Genomic DNA, 12,488 nt, shown 5'->3' on the forward strand with positions numbered 1-12,488 from the left:
TATATGTATGAGATTGCTTCACAACAAAAAACCAAACCACCAACGCTACTCTTCCATCACCTCACCACTCTGTCACAACCCACCAACGGTTACGCCAAATGTTGGCGCCTCGATTCGACTATCCAAAAACCTATGTCCACCTGCTGTTACTGTTCCTGTGGGTACGATTCCACTGTGTGTGTCCAAATCACTGGCTTAATATCCGGGATATGTGATAGACAGAGCGAGAGTGAACCTCCTAATTCTTCACACCAACGCATCGCGCGCACCACGCACTGTGTTGCAAAACGTTTCCACCACACTGTTTCATCTCGCTGATGATGGCACTCTGCGGGGGAAGAAATCTAAGAAATGTTAATAAGAAAAAAAAAACCGTCATGAAGTGAGATATTTAAAAACCAAATCTAAACTACGCGTAACTCACGCATCCCGGAGGTAATACTCTTGCTGCTGTTTCGGTGTGACGATGTTAGTTGTGTTTATTTTCCTTTCTTTTTTTTTGATTTACTGTTTTTCTTTTTGTTCTTTTTACATGATCATCAATTAACTTTGTCTTGCGTCTTGTGCGTTCTAATCAGTTCGTTGCTCTCGTTTCTTTTTATTTTTTTTCTGGTTTTGTTCTTATATTTATTCATCTATGCTTTAACCGGTGGGTTGATAAGCCTTAGTCTTACCCATGATTTTTTTGGCCAATTTTAATTTGTTTACTCAAATTTGTTCCTTACAAATCGACAGAGCTTTTGCTATCTCCATCAATCCAAATTTTACGATTATCCAAAATCGTTTTATGGTATTTTTTAGCATACATGTACATACATACATGTTTGACCTACATGCTTATACATGTGTTGACCAAAACTGGAAAAAAAAAAATTAAATAATTTATTGTCCCGCAATCCATGCATCAGGACTAGAACTTATCTACCCACCTGTTATTGTTACATAATTTTTATTTCCTTCAAAGACATTGTTATACTGCAAACAAATTGCCTTTTTGGATTTAAGAAAGACGCCTGCTTGTGTTAGAATTTTTTTTCAATAATCACTGCTGCTTCAGATAAAATTTGACAAACGAAAAATGGTGGGAAACTACGCAACAAAATCTAAAATTTTGTTCCAATCCGATGGTACAAAGAAGGGGAGCCATTATTGAGAAGCGATTAATTATACGTACCCGTCCCAATTCCAATCCAAGTCGACAGTACTATCCCGTATTTTACTAACAGCAAATAACCATATACAGGAACCTTCTTCTGCGAACACATTACTATGCCCTAACTTGCAATTTGTGCATCTTAATGCTGCAGCTATTTTAGCGATACGTGCCGGAGGATCGTTTGTAGCAACGAACTCACAATAACCAGCTCATAAACGCTAACTATGTCCGATGTGTTTTGTTATCTTAAACTTTAAATGTTTTCTCGTTAATGCGTGTATTTGGCGATAGTACTAATGTACCGCAACCGTTCCGTTTTACCTTTTTCCAGGGTGCTTCCGATTCTGAGGTGAACTCAACAGAGATATCTACGGATTCAGAGTTTGACGATGAGCAGCCACAGCGTGTTCCGCCCTCCTTCCATCTGGAGTTCAAACCCCTGGTGGAGGTGGATCCAACGATTAAGCTAGTCCAGAACCGTGCTCCGCTAGCCGTACCCCGGCCAGGTGATTACGTGTTGAGTAAGACCGCCAGCACGGAAGGCATTGCATCAAAGAAGAGCCTGGAGCTGAAGAAAAAGTATCTGCTCGGCGAAGGTACGACAGGGCTCGGTATACTAAAGTCTGGCTCCGCATCGGCACTAGACTCGAAGTTCAAATCGTTCCACTCGAACATAACCGAGTGCCAGAAGCTGCTAAACCCGGCGGCACAGATAAGTCCTACGATGCAAACGTTCCTAAAGAACAGTACCACGAACATGCCGTCGTCCGTGAGTAACCGGGCACGGGAAGAGTCCACGTCCGTTCCGGTACCGAACCTCCCAGCCGAGTCGGTAAATGATACGGAGAAGGAGAATCTGTATGAAGGTAAGAGGACCGGTGCCGGAATTGTTAACGGCAGCAGTAGTGCACTGACGCAGGGTAGCGGTAACAAGCGTTCCTCACTGGTAGAAACGATCAACACCACACTGGTAGAAAACAAGCTAAACGAGATCAAATCGAACGAAAGCTATCCAGCTCTTGCTGGGAAGGAAGATCAGAAGTCTGAATCACAGCCGGCTATAACCGATCAGCAACAAACACGGTCACAGAACTCATCGCCCGTTGCGAAGACGAAGCATCCAGAGGGAGGAGAGCACGAGAGTGTTGGCAATGGTCACATTGATCATAGCGCGAAGCTTAAGAACAGCATCAACAACAACAACAATAACAATAAGCATAACAATAACAATAACAATAATAATGATGAGGAAGTGTTGGAAATCATTGATCTCGTTACGCCGGAAAAGGTGAAAGATGTGACGCAACGCGAGACGATGTCCAACGAAACCGGAGGCCTCGCGGAGCACAAATACATCACGAACCTGAAGCACACGTACATCGACCTAACGACTGATTCGCCCAACTGTGATCGTTCGCTGGTGGAGACAACGCTCGACTTTAGCATTGCACCGTCGAAGCTCGGTAACGAGCGTCCGACGCACTCTTCCGCCGTGCCGGACATTATTAGCAACATTCGGATCGATAGTAATGAGAACAAGATCGAACAGCACGGGTCGACGACGAATGGTGTGGTGCGACAGAAGCAGATGGGCAAGGCGGCCAGTTCGCCTCCCGAGCAACAGGCGCAACAACAGCAGGAAGAGGACGGATGCCACGAGACAACACTGCAGGTACCGCTGGACGTACCCTGGACAAAGGAGGAAGAGATTGAATCGGACAGCATTTCGGAGTCTGGATCGAACAGTAGCGAGATTAGTAGTTCCAGTAGTAGCAGTAGCAGCAGTAGCACCTCGAGCGTAGAGGACATACCGCACTTTATTCTCGATTCTACCACCAGCCCAGAAACGCAGAACGATGAGCGCTTCGTGCCACGGTTGGAGGTGCGTGACGCAACCGGTGAGCTGATGCAGATTGACAGCTTGATGATTATTGATGGGCGGTACATTGGCGATCCGGAAGATTTAAAGCTGATGGAGAAACTTCCCCCGGACACACAGATAGCAGCACAGATGCTACAGGCCGAAATTAATCAGGATAGCATTAATACGGTCATCGAAGGTGAGGTAGCTGACGAAGGGGAGAAGCGAAAGGACCAACCGGAAGATAATAAAACCGCACTGGAAACGAAAAGTGATACGGAGGATGGTGAGTGTGCCAGCACACCAACACCACCCCAGACGAAAGTGGACCCAGTGTCATCCCTCTCGAATTTTGTCTCGCAACGTAATCCCTGCTTCAAGTTTGATTCACGCAATGAGAACAAAATCGATACGCTTAAAAACCTCCCATTCGTGCTCGATGCTGATCAGCGTAGTTCACTGCAGAAATCTATGCATCTGAACCTTAACCAACATGGTACGCCAGCACCAGTAGACATTGAAACGGATGCAGAACAAACACCAATGGCTGGTGAGGTGCCGGGGGGTGGGGGGAAGTTGCTTGCCTCACCTACGCTCTACACGAAAGCTGGTGCACCGGATGTCGATTCCGACTCGCAGGACGACACGGAAGTAACTACGCAGAACAATCTGACCGAAACGGAACTGTCCGACTGGGCGGCAGATGATGCCGTATCGGAGAACTTTGTCGATCTGGAGTTTGCGCTCAACTCGAACAAAGGCACAATTAGACGGAATCACAAACCAAAGCATCTGCGGTTACAGCACAAAAAGCTACCGAGCACCAGTAATGGAGATGGAGCGCCGATAGTGCGAACCGTACCGTTAGCTTACACGACCAGCATGCAGCCGCACAATGGGATCACTGCCACCGAAGACGGTATTATACGCAATCTTGCGCTTGAAGATATCGAATTTATGGATACGGGCTCTGAGGAGGAAAGTTGCCTCGAAACGTACTCCACCACCAATCGGATGATGTTGAAGAATCGAGGATATGTAGAAATTATGGACCCATCGGTAGAATCGAAACGCACCGTATATCCACCATTAAATCATCCGTACGGAACGGGCCAGCCAAAGTTGGTGGAAGCGATCAACAATCAAATTGCCGGTCGGCAGCAGATGGACTACATCGAGCAGGGTTCGTATCTGCTCGCTAATGATGACGCAAAAACGCCCATGAATGAGGAGCCTCTTGGGAAGATAACCTTTTCCACGCTCGCTAGTCAAAACATGAAGCTCGCCGAGCAGGTGTGCTCCGTCGAGAGTGCACCCGATATCGAGGAGGATAGTTTGCTGTTCGTTAGCTCTTCCCAGGGTACAGCCCCGGGTACGACAACGAATAGTACTGCTACCAACGAAGAAAGTGACGCCCTAACGATGGTAGTGGCGACTCCACCCACTGCAACAGGGCAGGAATCCGATCAGGCGAATCCAAACCCCACCAGCGGGCGTGCTAGTGCTACTTCGTTCAGCTCATCGCTACACTATGGCGGTGGCATGAATAGCAATGGCCATAGCAGTACTTGTACCGCTGACCGTACACCCGATCCCGAGCTGGCAACGAAATCCAACTCCCGGTCGCGCGACGAAAGTCCGGCACGAAAAATCTCCGTCGAATCGCTGTCCGGCAAACGGAGCAGCCTGGAGCGGAAGGACGTGCGGAAGGATTCGCTCAAAAGCATCGAAGACATCGGGTACGAGAAGTACGTGAAACGTTTGCAGCAAAAGATACAACAGATTAGTAATGCGCGCGATTCGCTCGAGGTAAAGAAGGGCAAGCGAAAGTCTTCCAAGGGTGAGATGGTGCTGACGCTTTCGGAAGCGGACAGGGAAGAGGTGAGCGAGCAAGATGTCGACGGTGTTGTTGTTGCTGCTGCTGCTGCTTGTTCCGGCCAGCAGACCGAGGCTTTTACACCCGATCTTCAGCAAACGCCGATGATCTCGGAACCGAAAAGTGTGGAGAAAAAAATAGAAGAGATCACGAAAGAGCGCGTCAAGCAGAAGGATCTCATACATGATCTAGTCATGGATAAGCTGCAGACGAAGAAGCAGCTGAACGCAGAAAAACGTCTCAACCGTAGCCGTAACCGTAGCAACGTCCTAGTCGGTCAAGGTAGTAATGGTGGTGGAACGGTGGATCCTGTCGTCGATTCCCCGACTAGGACCAACGCGAGCTTCCGGTCTGGTGGTGGTGGTGGGTCGGTGAAAGAACTGGAACGAACGCCACTTGCGATTAGCAATCAGAGTAACGTGTACAGTAGTGTAATGTCGATGCGTGCCTTGCCATCGTCGGTAGTGCCGGGTGTAAAGTCAAGCTCTGGAACCAGTGCCAGCGACGCCGTGAAAGAAAACATGAGCTTTTCGAATGGTAAAACATTACCGCATCATCCACAGGATCAGATCTTGCCTTCCGCCTACCAGCAGCCGATGATAACGCCCCGTACAATGGCGTCTTCTGCCGGGACCTTTGCCGACGGAGATCAACCACTAACTACAGAGCAGCTGCGTGAAGAGGCACGTTCACGGGCACGGCTAAAATCTAACCAAGATTTAGGTCTGTCGCCTGAAGATCGGTTGCTGTTGCTGCGCAAAAAGTATCACATTACGATGCGTGGACTGACCGACGATGATGATGTGGACGCGATTGAACCAAACCAATCGGACGATGCGAAATGTAAGGATCAGGCGCGTGCTACGAAGCTGATCACTTCCAAGAGCGTTAACGATGTGTCGATGTTGAAGCAACAGCTACAGCAGAATCTACCCTCATCGCTGCACCATCATCACCATCACCATCACCACCATCATCATCACCAGCCGGGACTGCTGGTAGCAAGCGCTAGCAGCATCACTAAGGTGGACTCATCGATGCCCGCTGGAGAATTGCAGCATGGTACCCCGAAAAAGCTAACCGACTACATCTCCGACCCCAATCTGATGCATACGAGCGCGGTTGAGCAGGACACCGGTACGGAGGTGCGGTTGCGCACACGCGGCAAACGGGGCAAGGATCGCGAACGGCGCAAAAGCATCATCGAGAAGGTGTCGGAGTTTTTCAACGGTCGCAAAAAAACCGACAGTGGTGGTAGTAAGGAATCGTCACCGACCAAGGACCGGGCGGCATTGCTCACGGCCGATACGGTACCGGCTGCCGGCGGTTCGTCCTCCGGCACCGGGGGAGGATTCTTACGGTTTAAAATCTCACCAAAGCTTAGGGATAAATCGAAGGTACGTTTTACGGCTTTTTTTGTGGGAAATCGTTTTTTTTTTTGTCGACAGGACAAACCCAATCGGGAGCACTCCCACTACACACTGGTGATGGTGATTACCTTTTCCAAGGTTTTTGGTCAAAACAAAAAAGAAAAAAAATGCTCATCCTCTTCGCTTGATTGATTTAGCGCAACATATTTGTGATCATTTTCATTGTCTGGCTTTTTGTTTCTCTTCTCCCACAGTCATGCTTTGATATGAGGAACATTAGTTGTGGTGTAAGCGCTTTTTATTTTTTTAGTTTTTGGGTTTTTGTTTTATTTGTTGTTTCGTATAGTGCTTGTGTAATTAGTAAAATGTTGTATATTGTATTATACACTTTATTAGTTTCTTTAACCATTAATATATAGATATAACACTCGAATTAGTGATGAGAATAACAACTCTTTTTATGGAATTAATTCACTCTTACTCACTACCTACCGGGTGTCACTTCTTCTAACAACTCATTTGGGAGTCGTTTTAAGAGGGCAAAATGCGACGCCTTACTCAAAACTAAAATGCTGAGGCGCAGGTGGGAAGGGAGACGACTATCAACTCCTTGGGAGTGAGTTTGTCAATAACGATTCTCAAAAGAGTTATAAAAAGTTTTTGTGAGGAGTTTAATCATTCATTGTACATTATAAAGATTTAAATTACTCACACATTCTTCCTCAGCACGCTCATCACTAGTTCGAATTGCTTTGTACATTGTTTAAAAATCATATTTGATGTTAAAAGCATGCTGCTTCTGTAGCAAAAAATATTATTTTCCTTTAAAATAATTATTACTTTAAAGCAATGTACATTGTGCTAAAAATTGCTCATCCAGTCAGACTGTTCTGAAAAATATCTTAAATTGTACATCCAATATTTAGACAAAAACTGTTTTAACTAAAAAAAAACTCATCATCCTCGTCCAATTTATTATTTCGCTTGTTTGACCATTCAAAACGCCACTAATATCCCCTTATATTTAGCCGTTAAGTGTGTTAACATTATTTTCTAGTTTTCTAACATAGATTTTACTTTTTTTATTTTGTTTTAGTTGTGTTATTGCTCTTCTAGTTCACTTTGATGTACAGATAGCGTCCAGTTATCGCCTAGATAGTAAAAACCACACTAACTCACTGCACTGACACACTTACACACAATCACACAGAGTAGAGAAGTAAAGTAAACTAAACAAGTTCCGTTGAATTTTGGTTGTACAATGAATTCGTATGGCAAAAAAAAACTCATTATACATAATATTAATCTTCCTTTTTTAATGTCGTCTTTTTGACCAATCTTTTGGATGAATGCGTATGATGAATGTATAGACGAAAGAGAGTTCCCCGTATGGAAGATGCGCCTCGGATGACTGTCTGAACAGCAACGGGCTGAATGGTTTGCCAACGTCAGCCAACGTGTCACCCACTGCACCTGCTGCGGTGGTGGACATGAATGCTGGTGGCTATATGCATCACAACAGCTACACACCAATCGGGCGAAAAGAAGCGGAAGAGTTGGAACCACCACCTATACCGCCGCTTCCGCTTAACTATGAGCGCTCTGATGGTATGCTTGCGTTCCCATGGATTCCTATGTGCTGTGACATTTTATTTTGAAATTAATATTATTGTTTATGGTCTTTTTTTTCTCTATCTAAAGACGAAGCGGGTGCCGCGAAGAATGAAATTAAAAAAATACGTGCAATGTCAAAAACATCGAGGCAAGCGGAATTGAAAAGGTATGTGCGAGTGTTGCTACTTCACAAAAAAAAAAAAGACGTGACCGAACGAATTAAAATCTTTTCCACCCACAGACTGAGAATTGCTCAAGAGATACAACGAGAACAGGAAGAAATAGACGTAAAGATCAAAGATCTGGAAACGCGCGGCGTAGAAATCGAGAAGGAGCTCCGGGGCGAGAGTGAAACTCTCAAGAACAGCAACGCCACCAATCTCGGTGCTAACGATGACGGGCTGGTAAAGGAATGGTTAGAAATCATGAGCAGCATCACGCGGCTGAAGGTACGGGACGATGAGCTGAGCATACGGCAGCAGGAACTGCAGCTCGAACATCGGCACGCGCAACTGAAGGAGGAGCTCAACATGCGGTTGTCATACGGCAGTAGGTGTTCATGAAAGTTTGTGCGCGAACTCTGAACGATTAACGAACGCTTTCCGTGTTCCATTTTGCAGAGCTAGATAAGAACTCTTCGGACGTTGCGGCGGAGGGTGCGATCCTGAACGAGATGCTGGAAATAGTCGCCAAACGGCAAGCGCTACGACCATCGCCCGATACGAAGGCGACTGCTGCCGCCGTTGCGGCGGTTGCTGCCGGTGCGAGCTTATCCAACCCGACCACAACCACCTTCACTGCCCGGATGCCTAAAGATACTGATGTAAGCATTAAAAGCTATTTTTCTTCCAAATTTATTTCACTTTCCATTTGTTTCTTAATTTGTTGTGTGGCCTGTTGCTTAGTAGTGGTCGATTTCATCACACTTTAACAAGCTATAGAACATTACGAAAGATTTTCGTACAGTGAAGTATGAACTATGACGGCATTTTTGACTTTTTAGTAATTTTAGTAAAAGATTGTTGCACGATGCGTCGGTTTTTTTTAATTTCTTGCTAACATGCACTGTAGATAAAGCACACCTAGAGATCAACTTTGAATTACAAAACCACACAGTTTCGAACAAAACAAAAAACTCACAATGACGGAATGATTCCTTACACTGTGCACAATATATGCACGCTTGGCGAACGCACCTTATCGAACAAATGTGGTAGATCAATAAATTAATGTTCTGTACAGTTTTTTTTATACTAACAATGTAACAAAAGTTATTGTTTGCGTATAGAACGTATACAGAAAAAAATATACATCCTTTTATTAATAACAGCAATAATAGTTTCGTTTTTATTTTAGTTATTTAAGCGTGTTTGTGTTTGTATTTGTACGCATGTAACGCACATTTTATATTAAATACATTTTTCCACATTTCCTGCATTTATTAACTTATTTTATTTATTTTTTCTTACAATTTATACACATTTACCGCCAATACGCAAGATCACTATTAAGTCCGCTTTTCATGTCGCTGATTTCGGTACTTCTTCTTGGTAAGAAATACTCAGTAGCTCCATTGAAAATTGGCTTCACAAACTCATTTTTACCTGATGTAGCTGTAGCTGGTGGTCTTATTTTATTGGCGGTCACTATCTAAAGTGCTTTTTAAGTCTAAAAAAAAACAGATTTAAAAATGCAATACTTACAAATTAATTAAACCACTCAACCAACCTATCTTCATTTTCGATTATAAATTTTTAAAATTTCTGGCTAAATTTGTTACTATAATTCAAACACTAAATTAGAGTAAAATGAATCTGAAATTTTGTTTACTCAAAAGCAGAAAATAGTGTATTTAAACTCAACAATGTTTTAGCAACATCATCCATGATTTGTGTCCTTGTGGTAGAGGCTATCGTATAGCTGCATCCGAAAACATACGGTGCAAACATTTTGTGCGTACAAATATTGGTAGCCAACACTTTGCACATGTGTTAAAGTTAACTACTTTGATAAATCCTTCTTTGATTACTTTGATCTTTTGTTTTTGCTATGCGAGTTTGTTTTTCATATTTGTTACATGGATCTGTAAGCATGTTTATATTTTATTCCCGATTTACTAAAGCACATTTTATCAGGTCAGGTAATTGAATCCTAAAAAGCTATAAATTGCTTTTTCAATGAATAGAAATAAAAATAATTCTCTTACTCAATGTATCAATAACTAATCGTTAAATTTTTCTATTTTTAGATATAAATTTAGCAGCAAAATACGGCCTGGCCGTTCTTCAGGATTAAAAACAAAACGCTAAAACTGGTTGGCAGATGCTGTTTCCTTCCAATACACCCAGCGGCAAGATGAAATGATCAACGCGAATTTTTTTTTCGACAATTAGAGATGCACCAGATGCTTTTTAGTTTTACTTCTTTACACACTAATCAACTGCAACTTCGGGTCAGATTTGCAAGTTTTGAGTGTTGGTGCTTTTTTATGCTTACTTTATGCGTTTCTGAACATGAAAGCATGAAACCAATTATGTAAATTATGTAAAATCGTGCGTATTAGTTAAGAGCGAAAAGTGAGAGCGGACGAACGAAAGCAAACGCGTAACACGAATGAACGTTAAGCGTAAGCAGTAGATTAAAGCATTCGACAAACACGGAAAGGATAGAGAATGTAAAGCACACAGGGTAAACGGTTGCTGTGGTACAACAGTACAGTAGGGTTAAAATGTGTCCAGAAAGTGTAGGGAGCAATATACTGATTGATCGATAACAATCGTTAAATTAAAATGCAAACTTGTTTGCGGGTCAAAAGCGAAACCTTACCAAGTGACGTCACAGCGTTGACGACGACAGTGATGTTATAGGGAATGGCTGGAGATTGGAATGATTTTGGTTCTTTAATTATTATCTTCTTAGTTAGCTAATGCTGCCACTAGTAGTGCGTCGTCTAGTTGGCACCACCGCCACTCTATCTTTATCCTGTTCTTTCAGCTTTTTTTTTGTACCGTTTCAGTCAGTTTCGTTCTTTAGTTAGTTTGTTTGTTTTTCTTTTGTTTTTCATGTTTCTTGCACCATTTATTAATTTTCTGTTTTTCTATTGCCTTTCCAACAAGATACACTGTTCTACTAGAGCGCGTATGTGTCTTTATATTGTTTCCGTTTTCTTTTTGCTACTGCTAAAAATGGTTTTGCACTAACGTGCAGATACCGTCTCCATCATGAACAAGTGTAGAGTAAACAAAGCGTAGTAGCGCGCGGGAAAAAGTTAGTAAAAAACAATATTTATTTTAAACGTTTCTTTTTCTTATGGTTCGTTTAGGTGTGTTTAAACTAATTTTTTTTTTTTGAGAATACAAGCGTCGAACAAAGGTTTGAATTTTGAAAGCCCAGCAATGCCAGAGACTGAAGAAAGAAAGATTTGTTTTTATTTGTGATGTTTCGTCGCATTCGTATATAAACCATTCGTTGCAGTTTTTTTTATGTGTTCAGTGATGTTGTGTTTTATAAGAAAAGCAAATATAAACCGCCCGGTGAATTTAAACCGGAAGTAACTAATTTATTCATTGAGTTTTCGAATTGAGTTTTCCTGTTAGACAAGCGCACACAGGCACATACATAAACAAACACACAAATACATATATACTGCAAAAAGAGTGTTTTTGTAGCATTTGTTTTTCTTGTATGTGATTGATTTTCTGGCAGGACTTATGAGGACTTACTTAAACTTTTTCAGTATTACAACAAAAACAAAACCAATGACATCGTGCACCAAAAGCTCTGCACACTCTCTGTCTGATTGAATACATATAATGTACACATTCATTGAATTTTCTATTTTTTATTTATTCTTGAAAAATGGAATAATTATTGAAAAAAAAACTTCATCAGTTGGGTGGTTAAGAATTAATAAAATAAAATAATTAACAATTGCCAGCAACAGATTTATCTAAAATGTAATAATTTTAAAACACAGATTAATACGCAGTGTTTATGGCAAGATTTTATACATACGTACGCACATGTTCTAGAATTCTTGTGAATACACTATAAAACAGAAAAGCATTGGTTCATGTAAAATGAAATCGGAAATAGCGTCCATTTATAAGATGGGTGCTGTGCGCGTGTTTATTAAAAAGGGAGAACACAACTACAACTATTCGTAATTTACTTTAACACGAATATGTAAGCAAATTTATTCATGTTGATAAGCTAACAAAAATATTAAAAAAAAAAAACACTGAAAAGCAATTTTCAATAGCGAGATACCCATTTTGCATTTGCAAACAGGGACAAGCTTGCACATTTCATGCAAGAAGAATGAATAAATTCAAGAGCAAGCATTCTTAATTTTGGTACATACACCCATTGCAGCTAATACGGCTCTAAGTAAGAACGCATTAATTGAAGGTGGAATGGTCACATGTGCGGTTGTGTTAGTATGTCCTTATTTACCAAAACAAAAAAGAGAAAGCTAAGAAGTGTATTAACAAACCCTGTAAACAAATTGTGTTCTAATACTTGAATTTACTAACAATTGTTTCATTGAATGAAGTGATAGAACTAACAGATAAAATCGCCACCTATGTAACGTCCGAATTTGAAAACGAA

The 12,488-nt window shown here is 42.2% G+C and overlaps 1 protein-coding gene across 1 annotated transcript in view; it reads left to right on the forward strand.

Annotated features, from left to right (window-relative positions):
* LOC126563113 (F-actin-monooxygenase Mical-like) overlaps positions 1-10,131 on the forward strand; it is a 149,520-nt gene extending 139,389 nt beyond the window's left edge. The window contains exons 2-5 of the mRNA XM_050219738.1: positions 7,971-8,043; positions 8,119-8,426; positions 8,498-8,700; positions 10,126-10,131. Coding sequence (XP_050075695.1) covers positions 8,009-8,043; positions 8,119-8,426; positions 8,498-8,700; positions 10,126-10,131 — 552 coding nt within the window. The 5' untranslated portion in view covers positions 7,971-8,008. The remainder of the gene's footprint in view (positions 1-7,970; positions 8,044-8,118; positions 8,427-8,497; positions 8,701-10,125) is intronic.
* The last annotated feature ends 2,357 nt before the right edge of the window (positions 10,132-12,488 follow it).

The sequence above is a fragment of the Anopheles maculipalpis genome, chromosome X, assembly GCF_943734695.1.
Source record: "Anopheles maculipalpis chromosome X, idAnoMacuDA_375_x, whole genome shotgun sequence".
Lineage (NCBI taxonomy): Eukaryota > Metazoa > Arthropoda > Insecta > Diptera > Culicidae > Anopheles > Anopheles maculipalpis.